This window comes from Suillus fuscotomentosus, assembly GCF_016647785.1.
Source record: "Suillus fuscotomentosus strain FC203 chromosome Unknown F5891scaffold_12, whole genome shotgun sequence".
NCBI classification, from domain to species: Eukaryota; Fungi; Basidiomycota; class Agaricomycetes; order Boletales; family Suillaceae; genus Suillus; species Suillus fuscotomentosus.
In genome coordinates, this window is record NW_024539524.1 from 591,796 (window position 1) to 612,495 (window position 20,700).

General features: G+C 47.8%; 4 protein-coding genes across 4 annotated transcripts; 2 read left to right on the plus strand and 2 right to left on the minus strand.

Moving 5' to 3' along the window:
* Nucleotides 1-609: 609 nt before the first annotated feature.
* On the minus strand, nt 610-3,040 carry F5891DRAFT_1017660 (kinase-like domain-containing protein). The gene is made up of 4 exons (XM_041361005.1): nt 2,700-3,040; nt 2,406-2,650; nt 1,906-2,353; nt 610-1,853 (listed from the first exon to the last, which is right to left on the minus strand). Exons 1-4 carry the CDS (start codon nt 2,866-2,868, stop codon nt 934-936), a joined length of 1,782 nt encoding a protein of 593 aa, XP_041229231.1. The 5' UTR covers nt 2,869-3,040; the 3' UTR covers nt 610-933.
* A 2,806-nt stretch (nt 3,041-5,846) lies between these two features.
* Nucleotides 5,847-7,745, plus strand: F5891DRAFT_80950 (uncharacterized protein). Its single transcript, XM_041373225.1, has 5 exons — nt 5,847-6,595; nt 6,648-6,733; nt 6,784-6,871; nt 6,924-7,252; nt 7,306-7,745. Exons 1-5 carry the CDS (start codon nt 6,313-6,315, stop codon nt 7,579-7,581), a joined length of 1,062 nt encoding a protein of 353 aa, XP_041229232.1. The 5' UTR covers nt 5,847-6,312; the 3' UTR covers nt 7,582-7,745.
* F5891DRAFT_80884 (hexokinase) lies at nt 7,680-10,354 on the minus strand. Its single transcript, XM_041373224.1, has 14 exons — nt 10,149-10,354; nt 10,057-10,092; nt 9,907-9,997; nt 9,645-9,717; nt 9,356-9,573; nt 9,289-9,305; nt 9,114-9,225; nt 8,858-9,061; nt 8,709-8,807; nt 8,509-8,657; nt 8,236-8,452; nt 8,122-8,186; nt 8,004-8,062; nt 7,680-7,948 (listed from the first exon to the last, which is right to left on the minus strand). Exons 1-14 carry the CDS (start codon nt 10,256-10,258, stop codon nt 7,902-7,904), a joined length of 1,497 nt encoding a protein of 498 aa, XP_041229233.1. The 5' UTR covers nt 10,259-10,354; the 3' UTR covers nt 7,680-7,901.
* A 288-nt stretch (nt 10,355-10,642) lies between these two features.
* On the plus strand, nt 10,643-11,403 carry F5891DRAFT_1141834 (ribosomal protein L14b/L23e). Its single transcript, XM_041364914.1, has 3 exons — nt 10,643-10,722; nt 10,780-11,145; nt 11,199-11,403. The coding sequence occupies exons 1-3, from the start codon at nt 10,696-10,698 to the stop codon at nt 11,205-11,207; spliced, it is 402 nt and encodes a 133-aa protein (XP_041229234.1). The 5' UTR covers nt 10,643-10,695; the 3' UTR covers nt 11,208-11,403.
* Nucleotides 11,404-20,700: the final 9,297 nt, after the last annotated feature.

Genomic DNA, 20,700 nt, shown 5'->3' on the forward strand with positions numbered 1-20,700 from the left:
TGTTTGTCATTTGCTTGATATCATGAAGACACTAGTATACAAAACTATCAGGCTGACTTCCACCTCATCCCAACATGCATGAGTCATGGACCTATGACATAGTCGACGTTGCAACCTCAGTATAGATGACCTTATAGAGTGATTTATCATGCTTTGCAAGCATAGTTGTAGTAAGGAAGTCAAGGTAACTGAGTGTGGAGACAAGAAAAACAACTTCTTTGATCTTTGTAGATTTCACATCCTTTTGCCATTGTGTTCTGTCGAGTTTTTCACGTATGTATCAACAAAGACAGTCTCAAACTGAGGTATCTCAGGGGATATGGAAGCACATGAAGCCATCACTGGAAGCACAATGTTCTACTGTCTGCCTTGGACTGGGATTGGTCTGCAGTGTGTTCTCGCTCAGATGGTGCTTATGGGGTCCTACCTCGGGCATTTCCGACACGCAAATTCAACTTTTGCGTTTCCGCATAATTATGCAAGAGCTGTAATGTACTTACCGCTCTGATCAATCGTCGGGCATGAATTCCTGGCAGCCGAGTACGGAAAATAACAAATATTCCTTCGGAGTGCAAAATACTATGAATCAATTCTCACGGTTAATTACACTTGCGACGGATATGGCTTGAATCATGTTCACGGTGGTATACTCTATGTATGTACAACATATACTACCGCACTCTATGTATTTCCCAAACCCCTAGCAAAGCAAAGTAACCCTACACGTTAATGTAAATACAAGGAAGATAACTCAAAAGTGAACATCTAAACGACAAACTGTCTAATTGCAGCAAATTAATAAACCATGAGTCGTATCATAATGAAGGTCCGTATCCCCTCGCACAACAAGATAAAATCGTGAAAAAAAAACGATAGCAGTTCCAAGAAGATCGATGAGAACTCAAAGAAAGTAATGTTAGATACATGACCACCTTACACTCGCACCTCAGGCGCAGAGGGTAAAGGGACCGTATCCCTGAACGGCCACCAATCCTGAGGAAGAATCTCCTCCAGCTGACTGGTGAGCGCGACAGGAAGACGACTGCGTGTGCCTTCAAGCAGCGCACGTTTCGATGGGTACTCGTGCGGCGACACCCATCCGTACAACCGCATGCCAAACGTCGTACGCACGTCGTCCAGGAAGTCATGCCAATCTACATACCGGTCTCGTTGACGCTTCAACTCTTGCACTTCCTCCCGCGTAAAGCGCAGCGGGCAGGGCTCATCACTGCGAGAGAGTTCTGCCCACCGGCTGAAGACGTCAAGCAACGCGAGGCGCAGCGGAAGAATGCCATCTTTCCATGTCCGGCCTGCTGCGCGGACAGGCATTACTCGCGCCTCGCGATCGCTAATACGATAAGGGTACAGCTGTTTGATTTCATAGAGTTTATGAAGTATCTGCGCCTTGTGATCCTCGCGCATTATAGCCTTGGTGTCTTGGCTCATGATGTCGTACTCAGGAGGAAGTTTAGGGAATTCGAGGCCTGAAGTAAGTCCGGCAACATCGCAAGCCAGGAAGGATGGATTGGTCATTTGAAGATACGCAGGACCAGCCCAACAGCCTTGCCAGTCGATGATGCTGACCACACGTCGCTCCTCGTCATCGGACACGAAGATATTGCCAGGATTAAGGTCAGAATGCCACAAATTAGATGCAATGACCTTTCGCGAGGTCGGCACGAGAGCGGGGATGATTGAACGATACTGTTCTAAGCACTGGAGATGCTCTTCCTTGAACTGAGGGCCAGAGACATTGCGGAAAGGATCATCATGAATATTAGGCTTGGCAAAACGTGAGATCCATGCCTCCTCGCGCGATGCGAGGGAGCGAAGGTAATCCTCCGGGGATGACCCTTGACAAGCATTAGCAACATGCTATAATTAAGCGGTGTCAGATATACGCACACGGTCCTCTGTCAAGATCCATAGCCGCACGTTCATCTTCATAGAAATTGCGATGGGCTATGGGACCTATGCAAAACTTTTCCTCGGAACCGAACCTACGTGATCCGTGGGCATACAAGCGCGGGGCCCGTTTCGACTCGGGAATATCATCCCTGTAGTATAGACTACCATACTGCGCAAACTTTGCGTTCAGCATGTTCTGCTCGAGTGCTACAAGCGAATTGACGACGTTCTTCTTCTGACGTGAGTCCATGGTGCGCCAGACGGTGCTAAGCTGGACACCTGGAGCGGACTCCATGATGATGTATTCTGCTCCGACGCCATTATTAGCAGCGTGGGAACTCCAGGCCAAGATCTTAGGCACGGGAATTCCCAGATTGTGGCGGACGAAATCCATCGTTGCAACCTCACTGGAAGTCATGAGGTGGTCGGGACCCGCAATTGGATTCTGTGAATGAAGATCAGGACGAGTAGCGCCATGCACATGTAATGTGACTTGCCTTGATGCGGACAGCGACTTTTTTCCCATTTGCGAGAGTTACCATTAAAGTCTTGTTAAACAAACCCTCCTTTTTCTCCATGGATGATATAGAGGAAGCGCAGACAGAGGCAATGATACGACGTAGAGCAGCGACATCAAACTTGATGTAACGCTGAGCCATCTGCTGAGATTCGTTGTACAACCACCTGCCGGAGGTGTATCGGAAGAGGTTCTCATTATATTCGGTTCCTAAAGAGGCGACGACTGAAGATTTTTGAGTAAAAAGGAACAGCCAAAATGCCTTATTGCTTACCAGAAGGGCCTGGAAGACGAGGTTGGGGTGGACCCGGAGGAGGTAGAGAGAGGTAGGAAGGAGGAGTTATGGAGATTGCGGTAGCCAAGTTTCGAGAGACATTTGTGGGCTTGAGAGCGGTCGTAGGCCTGACGATGCGGGTGGAGACAGGGCTTCTCAGTACTTTCATAGCAAGATCATGCGAGCTTCTGAGAAATGGTTGGTGACGGAAAGTCAAGAAAAGATGAAATAGAGGTGAGCCAGGTTGGTTAATTATAAAGGGAGAGAGTGCGCAAAGAAAAGATATTTAGGCAGTTTGTTTGGAAATCCGTAATAAATATGCGGGGAAACTGACACGATCGGATCTTGTCTCACACGGCGTAAGCGGCTGCATTGCATCAGTTTTAGCTCGTCTAGCCTGGTCCCCGAGGTTCCGCAGTTGCGACGATCATAGCATTATCATTTCATTCTATCCCTCAGTGGGCCAGGCTTTCATTCAGATCCCGAGTCAGTTGCTAGCTAACTAGTAACGGCGACTAAGTTTCTGCAAAAACTTTCAAAGATCATCCTGACCTGAGTCAGCCATGAGTCACTGGCAGTCATTTGGCCATAGAGCTTCGCGAAGGTATCAAATTAACCTTGACTGCTATCATGGCGCTAATCTGTTCAAGCTAACTTTTACCGTAGTTCCTACTCGACTCGGAAGCTCCGAAAGGGCTCAGCCTACACTATTTCAAAAACATCGTCAGATATGATTCAGATCATTGCGGAAATGCCCGCTGGCCTCAACCTTGCCGCAACCTAGCTGCTTCCACGGGGCACTTTATTACGAGCCTACACCGTTCTTTTTCTCACATCATGACTATCTCGAGACCTCAAAATTGCAAACGTTGCTCATCGAATACATAATTGGTACGTCGGTCTAAATAGATCGTAAGAGAACTTTCCTTAATGCCGTCTGGACCCTAGGATTTATCTCTCCACGGACATCTAGGAACCCGCACTGGTGTCATGAGATCACGCACGTTTCAACTATTTACTACTCTACCCAAATAATTTGCTTAGCTGTTTGTACGGCGTAGCATTCCGAATGTTGGTTTCAAGTCGTTAGGTTGTTGAATTGAAATTGTTAACTCACAATGTTCTCCCTATCAGTTCCTACTTGCTATCGCTCGCCCTCAATCACACTTCTGATAAGGCTTTCTCAACCGATTCGGCGGGCGTATGCAACGACTCTCACGAAGCGTTCTGATCCAAGTCGGCTGCCGATCCTTTCTCATCTCTACAACTTATCAGTCATATCTTTGTTATGCGATATCATTCGTTCGCGTGTGATCTACCTTTATCTACATCGATATCGTACTCGTGCGTTGGTTGCTAGTCTCTGGTGTCAGAACTAACCAATCCATATCAATCCCTCCAGTTCTTTCGTCTACGTTTGAAGCACAACGGGCCACTCGCATCCTCCATATCAAGACAAACTACCAAATAACCCCGCAGTCTTATTGCGTATGTGCGCGTGCGTTCCTGAGAGGAAACTTGTATCACTTGACTTACGTTAGATCAACAGACGTTAATCAGCCTTCGCGATTACTCGCTGGTGAAGTGATCTACATCTTGTGCCTGTACCGGATGCAGCAGCGGCCTACGCACATTACGCTTTCCTCAAGTGCTAAAACTCACAATCGAGGGTCCATCCCTCCATGTGTATCGCGATCTTGGACTTTTCAGAACACCATCAGAAGCTGTCAGTCGGGGACCTCGTATCAGTATTTAAAACTTTGATACCAAGATCGGTCCATCAGAGCCGTGGAAGTGCGGTTTCAAGAAAACAATGTCAAAAGGAGGCTAGAGAGACGGATGGGACTATTGTCACTGTGTGCCCTGCTGGGTCAGTATCCCATAGCCAGACGATCATCTAGAAGGAAACAGTCTTTCCATACCGATTCCTTGCCAACGATGCTAGTTTTCTCAATCATTCGAAGCACGATGCACTGGCAGAAGCCGGGACCGGCGCGATCAAAGCCAGTATCTCAGTCGTTTCAATCTCGATGCAGGACCGGTGCGAATCGTGCGATCAACGCTACCTCCGAGACGGATTTTGCCACAACGTTTCATCATCGCCGACGGTCCACCTTCGTTGAGTCTCGCCCGAGGAACTTCGGTCGAGATTTTATCACGAGTGTTTATGACGGTATTTGCCGATAATTTCGTAACATTCTTGGCACTGACATACAGCGGCAGCAGCCTGTACTTAGTCATTTGCGGTGATACCTGGTGATTCCCCACCTAGCCCCAACTCTACTAGTACTGTTTTGATTCTGACTCACATCCAACTGCAGTCGTGATTGCGTGATCAACCAACCAGCTGCCTATTGACGTATTAATCAGTGGATTAATGCGGATCACGAAACTACGGCGACGACTAGATCTCCTAATCAACTCATTGTAATGCAGTCGTAAGTATCGGCCTTGGCTGACATCATCAGGTCCGCCAACACGGTTCTTCAACCTTCCGCACTTGTAGGCCTGACTCGTTCCTTACCTGTAATATACTAATCCAAATTCAATTGCACATGTCATACAACTGTCATGTTTGGTGGACGCCGCAAGACAAGAGAGCTAGATGGCATGTCTGAATCTCTTCTCACCCCAAGAATTTTTTTAATATCAGCTTGTCGATACCCTGAGTAGGACAGTACTTTCTAATCTATGAGACCCTAGTGTCCCCTGAAGTTGTGATACCCCAGTAGTACTCATCACGGTTGTGGCTGCATTTGCATGATTGACGAAGTGCGTGACAGCGCAGCAGTACCAACACCTGCTGCAGGACACAATCATGTTGAGTTACGCAACCAACGTCATAAGTTGCGGAAACCTGCCAGCGGAACAATCATGTGCGTGCCCTATGTATGTAATCTGGATCGGTCAGCCACGGTCGTACCTCAAAGTGACGATACTTCGCGTCAGCGAACTTTGAGAGAACGCGCTTCAAAGTTCACAAAACTTTGTTGTGTCAACGTTGAACGTTCATCCTTCACCAAACCTTAGACTCGTCTAGACCTTAGCTGTCGCTCGGTGATGCGCACTCCGCAGCTTTCGGAAGACGGAAAGCAGTTTCCTTCTCAACGCTTGAAACAAGCTCCGAAACCCATCCGCTTTGGCCACCTTCCTTTAGAGGTCAGCCACAGACATCAACGAGCCGTCAGGCCTTCAGGCTACGTCAGGTTGACTCTGGATTGACCTAGTACTGTTACCAGTACCATAGGTACCGCGCTGCGCCGCTGCCTCGTTCCGTTCACGGTACAGACGACTGTTCATTGTTCATTAACGTTTGTGGGTTCTTTGTTTTTCCGAATACCATCCCCACCAACTCAAACTCCATCAAAATCAAAATGGGACATTCCGTCAGGCCCTCTCACGACCCTGCCGTTACTGCCGTCACGACTCGAGCGTCAACAACCCGTCTTGAGAAAGAAGGTTGGCCGGGTCAGCCTATCAGCGCTTTAGCGAACAACGTGATTTAGGTCAAGTGATATATATGCGTCACACTGTGCTATTCTAGAACGGCCAGACTCTCATCAAACTGCAGCGCATAGTTCTCGACTTTTAGATCAGCGCTGCTTAAGCACCTATGTCTTACCGCCCTGATGAATCTAATGCACTGATATATGCGGAGGGCGCATGGCTGCAGGGGGCCATCGTCACTGGCGTCCTTTATGGCGTGGTGATCGTCTTGTCTATCATGTGTTGGCGCTCCCTCTGGCCCCGCGCTCAATCGCATGCTACTGGATACAAGACGAACAGATTCCTCTTATGCTATGTCGCTTTCCTCTTTGTGGTTGGTACGATATATGTAGCGTTCAACGCCCAGATAACGCAACTGGGCTTTATTGACAATCGTTTATATCCCGATGGTATGTGCAACTTTCAAAATAGACTGCATGGTATGCTTATGTTCTTACTCAGGCCCCAGTGCATTCGAGGAGGCGACCTCGTCACCTCCACTGAACACCGCTTTCGTGGTTTCAGATTGGTGTGCAGACCTGTTGATGGTAAGTGTACCGTCGTATCTCCCATCTCCACCATCGAACACGCACCATAGATCTGGCGGTGTACCGTAGTATACAGAGATACTGGAATTTACTTCATCATTGTTGGACTTGGATCTCTTCTGTTCCTCGGAACTCTCGGTATGTGCCAGATTTACATGTGTCTTCGCAATCCCTTTTGACCCTTCACAAGTCACAGGAACCCTCTGGCTTGTTATTGTCTCAACACCAGTACAATCCGCAAGCGGCTGGATGTCCTTTAGCTTACTCTTCCCATATCTCTGTTTCTCCCTCGCCATCAATATCTTCATCAGCCTCCTCACTGTCATACGCCTTCTATACCACCGCCACCGTATATCCAAAGTCCTAGGCTTAGGCCACGGCGCGATTTACGCTAGTTTCGCAGCCATCGTTATCGAATCCGCTGCCATTTACTCGATATGTTCGCTTCTTTACCTCATACCGTATACCCTCAACAGCCCGATCGCATATGCATTCATGCAATTACTGGGCGAAGCGCAGGTAAGTATCCCCATGCTACTCGGAATGAAGTATGACTTACTTTTGTACTATAGGTCGTTGCCCCACTTCTTATTATCTACCGCATCGCAGTGGGCAAGGCCTGGACGAATCGCTCCACCACTCTCATGGAGGAAAACTCCATTCAGTTGCGGCGGCCGTTGGACTTACCAAAGCCCCCTCCCCCAGCCGCTCCACTGAACGTTGAGATTTCCTTTCACCAAGAACCCGCCCGCGATGAATCAATACGCTCTCCCAAGTTACCATACCCGTCATTAGAATCTACGGAAGATTATGCGAATGCGCCCGTTACCTTTGGCAGGGCGATATGAGACTTGCGGGGGTGACCTGGATTTTATGTACAAGCTACGTTATGTGACAATACTTTCGCTACAATGCCTTTACGAGATATGTGTAGTTACCCTGGATTTGACAGAGACAGTTGGCATCTTACATAAATACACCTACTTTCATCCACAATAGAAGAGCTTTACATAGGAGATGACCCCCCACGTAAGTAGGGTCCGTCATTACCCTGGGGACATTTATGGAAAATCAAGAACACAACTCTAAGGGCCAGGAGATAGCAAAGTACATAAACGCATACACTTCTGTATTCAATATTCCCCTCTTATGCACGCAAATAGTACGATCAAACATTAAGGTACAACCCGGCATCCTTCCTGTGCTTCGTCATGGCTAAAATAACACGAGCATAAGCTTACCGAACAACTGATACGGCGAAGATACGAACCTGCAATAATCGCACTACCTACACCACTGCCATCCTCAGCGTGGTACGTAACGATATTGCTGTGATTCCATGCGCTCAGATTGGAAGGAAAAGGGCATATCAAACAATAACTACTCACCGTCCCTTGTCGCCGAAAATGTCCTGCAAACCTTCGTGTACGCGATCGGCAAACCCAGGGTATTTCTGCATAGGCGTGAGCATCCTGCGGTAAGACAGAAAGAAGGGCTTTTACGTTGTACAAGGAGCCATCCGCCCCGACTGAACATCCCTCGTCTAGATAATTCATCTTGCTGACGATTGCAGCAATACCACAAGCGCTTAAACGAGCCGCACGCCTTCCGATGAGTTTCGCAAGAGCCCGGAAGAACTGCCGTTCCGCGAGCGTCGTCTCGAGGGCGAAGAAATGTGTGAAAATTCCGATCACCATGAGAAGTTCGTCCGTTGGGTCACTGAGAACACGACGATGAGCATATGCACGTTTTCACTCGAGTGGGAAATGCGGCACCTCTCCATGAGAGACAAGAAAGCGGTGTCAAAACAGTATGGTTTCTCGAGTTTGTAAGTGTTCTGGCCCAGGAAGAGTACACCTTCGTCGATGAGCTCGCAAAGAACTAGTCGCAGAATTTCGCCCAAGTACCGGCCGGAGATGAGTTTCTGGATAGTGGATATGTCACGCTAATAATGTTCCACAACAGATGTACCCACTTCAAATGCCTGTTCTCCAGGCTTATTTGAAGTATCATCGACGACCGTATCGTATTTCGTGCGAGGCAGATGCTCGTGTTCGAATGAATCAAATGCACCCTGCCAAGCTCATCAATAGAGTGTTGAGACTGGAACCAAACCTTACAGACCCATTCGCAATTAATCGCCATCTCAGCTCCAGGATCGATGCCCAAATGCTCTATTTTGGTGATATTCTTGACGTTCTCCATATAAGCCGCATTACAACCAGTTCCGAAGATAACCGCGATCTTCGTTTTAGGGTTCACATAATGTGATGCAATCAACGTTCCAGTTGTATCGTTGATAAGAGCGGTTAGTTTGATGGGCAATTGCTGTTCGTATGCGAGTCAGTATGAATGGAAATTTGAGATAGGCAGAACGTACGTATTTCTCCAGGGACTTCTTGAACATCTCGGCAACATCCCTGCCCTCCGTATTTCCAGCTCCGAAACCCTTGGTCCAGCGGATGAGCTCGCCGTGGTCAATGCGCTCCTGCCTGAATACCGAAACACGTCGATCTTGCATGCACTGAACTAACAATTGCATCATGCGCACTTACGAGCAAGGGTAGGAGAACTGAACACTACATAGTTAGAAGGATGCCGTTATGATAGCCACTGACTTACGGTAAACCCAAGAGGTAGGGATTGGCCAGGCTTCAGTTGGCCCGCGCCCTCGCCCGTGTTGGTTTCAACAAAGGTATGTAAGCATTCAGCACAGAAATCGAACAACTTCTGGCCGTCATCTTGTTTTTGCTCCTCAGTCAAACGATATTTGGTTTGGGAAATCTCGAATTTTCCCTCTCCCTGAAGGGTCACAAGACAAACACGCAAATTTGTTCCACCTATAACGAAATGCGTTCGCATGAATATATTTAGGGCCCAGAAAAAATGGCACAAATGGCAAATCACTCACCAAGATCAAGAGCAAGGAAATCTCCTTTCTCCTGACCTGTTGGCCATCCAAACACGTACGTCGGAATCATAGGCTACAAGGACTAATTCAGCACACGGTCGGAAACCGCTCATAACATAAATGCGAAAGCGTCGAGGATCAAGAACATCGAAACATAGATTGATTTGTCTCGTCCCACGACCGAATGCAAAAATGAATCGAGTTTGAACAACAAACGCAAGATGATCTCATTCAATGTGAGATGTATGGAGTACATACGCACTACAATCTGGTTGGGCTTGTTCAAACCAAGTTCGAGTGTTTCAGTAAAGGCTTCGACAATCATCCGCATCCTCTGCGGTGTGAGTGTGAACCTGTGCAACGAGGATTCAGTGGATCCATCGTTGGAGCCCCTGATCATAGGACGACTGACAAACTCTCGTATTTTCTCAAGTGATCAGCCATCGTCCTGCGATTTCACAAGATAAGACTAATGGGTCAAGTATTATCGATAATTCTACGTACTTCTTAGTTGCATGCGGGAGGTCTTCCTCATCTTGCGTCCGGGTATGGATGGCGATTGTCTGACCTGTAGTTAGCGTGAAGCTACCACTTCCGCGACGCGAGGCAGGCATTCTTGATCAAAAACTGACGTATTATGTGGAGAGATGATGGAGGGAGAAAGAAAGACAGCGAGTGGAGTTTGAGTTCACGACCATGGCAGTCCTTCATCGGTACCTACTTCGCGTGGAAAATACATCTCCATAAACGTATGGTATGTCCTCAAACCAACTTTTTGGTTCACGACATGCCGAATGTAAGGCGATGAATGAGCCTCACACAACTGGCATTAATATTGATGGTGACCTTGCTAACGCCGATTTCCCAAGACTATCGACCGGGTTACAACACATACACAACGCGGTTGAGAACATACTTGATGACAATATAAAAATGCCTATACGGTATACCTTATCGAATACATATATGCATATTAATTCCCACCCGCCCCACCACAAGTCACTGCCACCAATCCCACATTCTTTGCTTTTTTCGTCTGTCATTTGAGGTGATGATTGGGCTCAAGTCTACACTTAATGTCGGTGAAGTTCTGTATCCATTTTATATCCTAACTCAGCTCACAAAATTTATGCAGGTAATCGACAACTCCGGCGCACTACTCATCGAGTGCGTCAATGTCCTCAAACAGAAGGTCAATAACGGCTGGGGCTCTGTCGGTGATGAAATAGTCTGCGTCGTCAAACGCGCGCGCCCAGTATCGGCGGCGACTCAGGCATCTACGACTGCGATCAAAGTCCGACGTGGAGATGTTCGTCGAGCAGTCATCGTGCGAACCAAGAAGTCAGTTCGAAGACCAGACGGGCGTTTCATCAGGTTTGATGATAATGCGGCAGTCCTTTTGAATAACAAGAGAGAGATGCTGGGGACGCGTATTGGTGGCGTCGTGAGTGCTGACTTGCGCATGAAAGGCTGGGGGAAGATTGTCAGTTTAGCACCCAAGGTATGCAGCTCCGCAACACGTTAATGAAGAGAACTTGACTGATTTCCGGCAAGGTTGTTTGATAGATGTATATTAGATACTTGCCTTAAAAAACCTACTATTAAAGCCTTTCACGGTTCCAGTGCGTCCCATGACCACGTGTGACGATATCCGTAGAACTTGAGCCGTGTTTCTAGAATACTCCGCTGCAAAATGGCATGTGCACAATTGTTTGACAGGTGTTCTACAGGTGTTCTAGCTAAGTAGTGACATTTCGTGTGCTGATTATCCTCTCCCAACCAATTCGCCATCACCCACAAAGGTCCCAGCTTGCGGCTTGTGCTGGAAGAACTGAACAGCCAGCCCGGTCGCAGAAATCAACCACACAGGTGACACAGTTCAAACAGCCTAACAGAAAGAACGCGAACGACGGGAAACAGGTGCAGGATGTTGGATCTCAAACTCGCCTGTGAATGTAAATTGTTTCCGCGGAATCAACCTTTGCCCTTACATCTTGTAGACGGACTTTTCGAGTTGCCGACCGCCGCTGATCTACATCAGGGCAAGAGGTAGCATAGGACGAGCTGCAGCGCGTTTTGCATGAAAGGCTGCAAGTGTGGTGCTACAATTCGCATTGTCCACCATCCATCTGCAATGATTCACAACGATTCTGAAACGACGTAGCTTTCAATGATGATGGAGATAATGATGGAATGTAAGTCTCAGTAGGATCATCTCTATTTGATACTTGACCACAAAGTTTGCATACGAATTTTTATACAGCTCAGTCTCGAATTCCAGGCGATATTGTACACCTGCGCCTTTTTGTTCAGTACTTCATCATCAATTCTGAAAGAATTTCCGAGAGAATTGTGGATAACCCGCTCGGCGATATATTTTGGGCGTCCTTTCGTTACTACAAACGAGCGGTGAGTTAGGATTACGTCTACGCAAGTAGTTTATGACTATGACGCTGTGCGAAGTGCTTGATAAAGCTCGTCAACAATCTGCTGGCATGACAAAGGCCATCTGTAATAGTAATTTCTTAGCGAAATAGTATAAAAGCGCCCTGTCTTCCTACCAATCTATTTTCACAATCACATATCACAAATAATGCTTCTCTCCTTCCGAGTCGTACTTGCCGTCCTTGCTGCTTTGACAGCGTCCCTGACTGTTAGTGCTGACATCGAATGCCACACAGCTGGCGGCCTTTGCGGCAGAAACCGCGATTGCTGCCGTGGCTATGTATGCGTGTCATCAGCGCTCCTGGGGCGTGACGAGCCTGAGGTGAGCATGAGTAGTTTCATCTAGGATTTGTGGACTCACCAACCGGGGCGCCGTAGACAGGAGAATACCTAGGTGCATGTGAGTCCCAATGAGGCCGAATGAGCTACAGTGAGTTATGCTTTTGCTTTCTCATTGGCGCAGTGTGGTTTGTTGCAGAAATGCTTACTTCTGAACAAATTTCACTGCTGCTCGGACAATGAAGATTTTAGGATAGAGAAACATCTTAAGACCTTGAATGTATGATTTGTGACTGAATCAATTATATCACATTGTTTTCTCCTCGTTGTAAGCCTAATGGATTCGTGCGATGAAGCATGGCTTTCTGGAGCGTCGGTCCTTGACATCCGAGTTTGAGGTCTGCTGGCGATCCACTGACATTGCAAATGACACCTGTTTTCAGGTGGGTAGCGTCTGCACAGAATAGTATTCAGGATATAAGAAGCGAGTCGTCTTCCTACCGTCCCCCTTCAGATTTATCTCTGAGATTCCATCTATGTCGCATCTCACAAATAATGTGTCTTTCCTTCCAAGTCGTCCTCGCCGTTGTTGCTGCTTCGACAGTGGCCATGGCTGTCAGTGCTGACAGTGAATGCCAAATGTATGGCATGTCTTGCGACACAACTGCGGATTGCTGCCCTGGTTATGCATGATTACTAGCTAATATACTCACCCGTGAGTATGAGTAGTTTCATCCAGAATTTATTGCCTCACCGGCGTGGTACTGAGTATGCATATGAGTCGTGTTTCTGCTTCCCATTGGTGCAGTGTGGTTCAACTGATGGAACCACATATAAGTACTAGTTTGTTACGCTATGCAAAGTGCTTACTTTACAAATTTCCGTCAACGATCTGCTGGCTAGACTCGTAAACAGTCTGACTATGCGTCAATTTGAGATAAGTGAGAACTGCACCACTTGAGCATCCGTGGTAGGATATGGATATGCCAGGCTGGTCACGAGCCTGACAGCGGTCGACAACACAACGATCTTCGTTTACATCGTGCAAAGTGCTGTATGATATGCCTTTCAAACATCATAGTGCATTGAGCAGCAGTACCGAACATTAGCGGTCCTCAAAGTTAAAATCGTAGAAATTTCAAGAGGTAAGAAATTTGCGACTTGCCGATAATTAGAACTCCGACGATGACAAATCAAGCTCATATCTTACCACCGCCCATCATCATCGTACCTTACCGTGACCATCATATTGATAACGTTCTGCAACGACATCGGAAGATGCCTCGAGAATCGGATCGCAAAAAACTACTTCGTAGTCTGAAGCAAACGACAAATGACCTTACGATTGCGCGATACATGGAGTTGATTGAATTTATGGTGGATCAGCTCCTCGAGGAGGGCTCTGACAATAGCTCTGATAAGGGATCGGATGGTGATAGTGGGTCAGATGTCAGCATATGGACCGCATCGCCAACATGGCCGGAGTCCCCGACGTCATCCGTCATATCCACGTTGTCCATCAGCTCTCTAGTAACCTCGCTTTCAACAGCATATTCTGATGTCCTATCACTCGATATCCCAGACATGTGCGATCAAGTGTTTACGCACTTTATTGATGCGATCGGGGCACTGCATGATGAAGTGGAGAAGTGTCGGGTACTTGACGTGCGTCCATCTCTGACTCGCGCACCGCAGTTACACCTGCTGCAAGAATGGGCGCTGCTCTCACCTGAAAAATTTCGCCGCAAGCTTCGCATTGATGCAGAGGTATTCAACAAACTCACAACGTTAATCCAAGCCCACCCCATTTTCCATAATAACTCAAATAATCCACAACTTCCTGTCGCCGTCCAGCTCGCGATCTTTCTCAATGGTGTCGGCCATTATGGCAATGCTGCGACTACTGAAGACATATCCGATTGGGCTGGAGTGTCCGTAGGGACCATCTACAACTGCTACAAGCGAGTCATGATCGCGATCTTGCAACTGCATGATCGCGCCATACATTTTGATCCGCTCGATCGTGAGGACCAGATTGAGCGAGAGCGGGCAAAAGCGTACATGGAGCAGAAGACATGTCGTGAGTGGCGCGGCGGTTTCCTTTGTGTAGATGGGACTCCGTCCCCTCTACACGAGAAGCCCAGTTGGCACGGCGAAGGGTTCTTTGACAAGAACTCTGACTACTCTCTAACAGCCCAGGTAAGTATCTACTATCGGCTCAGTGTGCAGCGCAGCGACTTACAATCCAAAAGGTCATCATATTCCCTCATAATCTGCGTATCGTTGACTACGTCATTGGCGTACCCGGGAGTCTTCACGACTCGAACGTATTTGCACGAACGAGGGTCTCCCGGCATCCCGAGTCGTTTTTTGGTGCGGGAGAGTGGTTGTGGGCGGACTCGGCGTATGCTGCGCGAATTTGGTGTGTGCCGCCGTACAAACGGCCAGCGGGAGGGTCTTTGACGGCCGAGCAAAGGACATTCAATTATAACCTGTCAACAGTGAGCATCAGTACTAATATACTTTTGTCGTCCTCACCCAGTGTCTAGGTCCGCGTTCGTTCAGAGCACTTCTTCGGCTCTATCAAGGGCCGGTTCCAATCACTGCGGGAGCTTCGCATCCCAATCCAAAGCCAGAAGGACCTCGACTACGCGAACATGTGGATCCGTTCGTGCTTCATTCTGCACAACTTAATTGTTGAAATTGAGGAAACAGAAAACCGCGAAGACTCGAACATATGCTTCTATCAGCAAACTCGGAGATTGAGGCGAGCTGACGGTGACGGAGGAGAGGATGATCAGCAACAGGGTGGCGCAGTAGGTGATCAGACTTACATTGGAACTGTGGGGCAGGATTTTCGTAACACGTTAAAGACGCGGTTGCTTTCGTCGTTGGAGCGAAGGTAGTTAGTATTATATTAAATGTACTTGTACCTATACATATTCCTTTTGGCTCGCAAGGTCACACTTGAGATTTTCTCGAGAAAGGAGCGTTTTAGCGAGCTCTAGGAGGGGTCAGTAGTGCTTGAGATTTTCTCAAGAAAGGAGCGTTTTGGCGAGCTCTAGGAGGGGTCAGTAGCGCTTGAGATTTTCTCAAGAAAGGAGCGTTTTGGCGAGCTCTAGGAGGGGTCAGTTGTGCTTGAGATTTGCTCGAGAAAGGAGCGTTTTAGTGAGCTCTCTGAGTTGGCACCATCGAGTACAACATGGAATGCATTTCCTGAAAACCTGTTACGTGACAACATAGTGCAAACCTACTTAGTTTTGATCAAGACCGCGCTCCAAAGCAATACGACAAATTCGAGCCTCCTCCTCCTCCCGACGTGCACGAGATAGCTCAATCTCAATTCTTGCAAATTCCATCTGTTGAGTCATCCTCTCCTGCTGGTGCTGATGATCTTGGTCAGATAGACGCATCGCATGCTCCCGCTCATCACGAGCACTGCAGGCCTTGAGATCACGAGCCCAAATTTCAGTCTCAAGTTTCATGCGTTTATAGCGTTCGTGCTCCACACGATCCTCACGTTTGCTGTTAAGGTGCGTCATTATGGAATCTGCCGTCTGAGACATCCTATCTGCAGCGGCAGAGGTCTGATCGAGAGTGCTGCCACCAGGGCGTTTGCGTGATGAAGAGGGGGGGCGACTAGATTGAGGTGAAGCACTCTGAGTAGGTGCACGTGCACGAGACTGCTTTGTAGAAAGAGAGGGTGAACTTGCGCGACTTCCTTTGAGTGAGCTGACGCGAAGAGACTGCAGCGCTCGGCTAGCACCAATGTCCGAATCTTCCGAGTCAATGGGTGTGGATTGAGGGCTAGCTGATGACTCCTTGAAATCAGAAAAGAAAGGTGAATTGTGGGTGGTGCTTTGATTGGGTACTGGTGAGCGCTCAGGAGAGTTCAGCGATATCACGCCGTGTGTGTTGGAAGTTGTGATGGGAGGAGGTTGGGGTCGTTGGTACCAGTGTGGTAATGGAGCGAGTGAGAATGAGTTGGGCGTGTCGCTAGGACCATGGTCCGAAAATAACAGCGGGGATGGTGCTGACAACGGTGATTCGAATGACTCCATGGAGGGGGGCTGGTCAACCATCATATCATCTGGTGCATCTATAATGCCAGCATCACCTGTAGTATGAGCGCTGATCTCAACTATTTCTCCGTCCTCGGCATCCTCATCTGTGTGAGTGTCATCGTCGCCTGCGGCCGGTGCTTGTGGTTGCTTTGAGATAGCGAAATGTTCTAATGCAGCGGACGCAAAATCTTGCCCTGTATCCGCTGTAGAGAAGGCGTAATTGAAAGCTGGGTTTGTGCGCCACCAGCCATGAAGCTCAGGCCACCAGGGAAATTTTTCGAGCTTTGTATCTAACAGAGATACGATTAAGACATGTGCAGTTCAACAGCGGCTAAAACTTACCAATCAACGACTTCATCGTTGGATCCTCTTGCAGCTCTGCATATGTCTTTCCGGCTCCTGACTGCTTGAGCTCCTTGTTGAACTCGTTATATTTTTTCTTGAGCCTAAAACATCTGATCAGTGATTCTAGTGGGAGGAGAAACAATGCAGGAACGGGATACATACGTGCCGAAACGAGTTGAAACTGGTTTGATAAATGCCTTTGGGTCCTCCTTGAAAAGTCGTTGGACCTCCGGATCCTCGTCATTCGAAAATACGGCTTGTGCGACCTGTGAATAAAAGGTATCTCTCGAAGTTCCGCTCTGTTTCTTCTTCCGACCTTGCTCCTTCGCATCCTTTGCAGAATCGGAGAACAGCTTGATCCGTGCATCTTCGTTTTCCTTGCACCAGGCAAGGAGACGTTCTGTACGAGCGCTACGAACCCCCTCCCAATGAATAGTGCATTTCTTCCCAGTGTCCGTACTGGCGGACACACCGGCTCGAACTCCACCACCTCGACCTCTCTGTCCAGAGCGTGACATGATTCAGGGCGTTTATTACGACAACGATTGGTGATCGGATTGAATCTTTGGCACCATCGACGCCAGTAATGACGATGTCGAGTGACAGGGCAGGGCGGAGTTTGAACATGCCGTACCGGCAACGCAAAATCTTGCTGTGAATTTTTTTCTACGTTCGACTTTGAGAACCGTTATTGATACATCCAACTGTGACAATAAACGTTTGTCGATCAAGAAGAACACTATCAAGTTGTATGACAAACTTTGAGTCAGCGCGTGAGACATGTCTCTCGTTTGTGCGTGTGCCAGAGATTCAAGACGGGTTTACTTGGACGGTAGTATATGGGCGGCCCCCATTATGCTCGGAGTTCGATTGGGGAGGATGTCATTCGTTTTGTAGTCGAGGACTTGGGTCTTGCTAAGAGCTTATCAATGGCTGGGGGAGGTAACCTTGAATATATCATTCAGGATGGCGGTGAGGTTGATGTGTTGTTTTCTAATGAAATGCTCATTCATCATACTATGCTTCCTGGGGCCATCAGTGAACCGACGAGTCCTTGTCATTGTAGCCGTGTGAATTGTAAACGGCTCATACTTATAAATAGTATCATTTCTAAGCACGAAGCGTTTGATCCCGCGGGACCAATTCACACGCCTCAGTTTCACCGTGCAGGTGGTCGGTCAACAGCTTCATTGCTAGACCACTACTTCCTTCGGCCCTTGCATCTCACGCATCTTTGTTTTGAAGAATACTATGGGCAATACATAATTTATCCACTGCCACCTCATGATGTCTTAAGAGAACACGAGTTTGCTGTTGGGTTCTGTAATTCCTCGAGACGCAGCCGTGCAACTGGAACTATAGTCACAGGCTAAGCGAACTTCTCCAATGGGCGAGATAATCGAAGGACGACAAAAATCTAATCTCATCTAGCCGGACCAATTGAAGGAAGACAGCGTTAGTACTTCCATCACATCGTGCTTAGTGCTACGTCTGTACCCCGGGCCGTTGTGAAAATTTGCGTCTCGGTGGAGAACCAACGTAGGGGTCTATTGATGGTGTACATTGACAACAACATTGACAGCGAATATTGGCATACCTAGGGAGCGTATTCCCTCCCGGAACCCCGACCTTCAAAACCCCAACCGCTAGTATCATGTTCCGCGTTCTCCGATGCACGATAACACTCTGAACTTCTCCACTCAGATTCTGCCAGATTCTCATATCACCTAGTAACATAGGCCGATACAGCAACGGTTCAGGATCACATTCAATTGTCCTGGAGCTCTTTAACGACCCCCCGATATAAGTGGGCCCGGGAGGCGTTATTCCTGTGTTCGAACATCGATCCTCGATTTCGGATGACCGGAAGCAGGCCTCCCCACCTATATTCGGAGGTCCTATTATTCTGTCTCAATAAAATAAATGGAGATCTGCTGGCAATTTGCTGGCATCGCATCTATTTTGAAGGTAAATTTAAGGTGGGTAGGGTTTGCACAAAGAGTAGTATCCAGGATATAAAAACAAGCCGCTGTCTCATAGCTACCTTCCCCCTCAAGTTGATTCCGAAATTCCATAACACATCTCGTAAATAATGCGTTTCTCCTTCCGAGTCATCCTCATCGTCGCTGCTGCGTTGACAATGTCCATGGCTGTCAGTGCCAGTGAACTTGAATGTAAATCAGGAAACAGCTTTTGCAACTCAATGGCGAATGATTGCTGCCCTGGCTATGCCTGCACGATGCTACTGCTCAGCCTAGATGTGAGTATGAGTAGTTTCATCCAGAATTTATTGACTCACCAACGGGGCAGCCGCTAGAGTACGCATATCTATGCTTGTGAAATCGGATGAACTACAGTGAGTTGTATTTTTGCGGCTGCCCCATTGGTGCAGCATGACTGATGGAACCACACGTTAGTTCATTGCGCTGTGCAAAGTGCTTCACAAACAATCTGCTGGCATGGCAAATGTCATCTGTTGTAATTTCTTAGCGGAATAGTATAGAAGCATCATGTCTTCCTACCAATCTATCTTCACAATCACATATAACAAATAATGCTTCTCTCCTTCCGAGTCGTCCTGGTTGTCGATACAGCCAGTCGCGATAAGCTGGCTGTCCTTGGAAAGGCCATATCCTAGACTTCATCGCGATTAAGTGGCTCGCCAATGGGTTCGAAATTCGAATGTGCTCACATCAAAGAACCACGTCGTCTTGCCGTAGGACGAGGTGGTGAATTTTATGCAATGGCTAGCGAGACAAACTTGTTGTGGTTGGTGTCACCGTCACCGTGTGCGTGTCGACGATGTCTGGTAAGCATCTGATATTCGAATGTCGTTCTTGTTTGCACAGATGCAGCCAGACCATCTGGAGTGAATATGACTCGCCATACCCGCTCTTCGATTTTCAGCAACTCTTCCCTGTTTGCTGTATTCCCAACGATGATGTGGTTGTCAGTGCCTGCTGCTATTAGTTGTGTTCCATTCGGGGAGTACGACACCGAGTTTGCGTCACTGTTCAGTTTGAGTCCGAGGACCATTTTTCACGTCTTCTTCTGATTCTGCCACACGCGTACTGTCCCATCCCATGAAGCATTTGGAAATGTCTCGCTGTCCGGTCCAGATATAACATTCGAGATCACTGGAGTGGGGTCCAGCGGGGGGCACAGGCAGGTGTTTGCCACCATTTGCGTAGCTTAGTCAGTAGGGTAGAGCCTCCCTTTGGGCGTTGTCGTACGTACTAGCATCATCATTAGGTTGAGGCTACACGAGCTTCCGTCTGCCAGAGGCAGGCACATTGCCAGCCTTGCCAGTCCACCACCTTCTCATGGCCCTTGAACGAAACGCTTTCTTGGATGCTTCATCATCAAAATTGGACACGGGAATGTCGGACAATGTAAGGAAACTCGATTCTGTCATTCTAACTGTCATATGACTATCTAATAAGTGGAGAATAAGTGACATTTAAGTATATAGAGCGATCTACTTATTTTTTCCCGCTTTGCATCATCTCTGATGAGTACATAGGTGAGTAAAAGTTAAATTCCCTGATGTGCTCAGCAATATTAATGGGAGAAGGCGATATGGACACAGATAGAACACACACGCTACCGTGCATGGTGCGCGCGTTTTATATGAATCGTTACTGATATGGCCAATGCGGCTTTTTTATAGTCCAATTCTGCCATTCGTACTGTGTGCCACTGTCGCAATGCTCCAACGTGAAATACGTCGCAGGGCATCCCGCTCTTTCAAGCCCATTTGATGAATTTGCACGGTGGCTCGAGAACCTGTTTACATCACATCCAGATTTATCTATGGTAAGTATTTCGTCCTGTCGCTTCCCAATTTTGGTTCGCGAAGCAAGCCCATAGAAAACCAGCTCTGTACGATCTGCATATCATCCAGCTAGTCCTTGATCACCCAG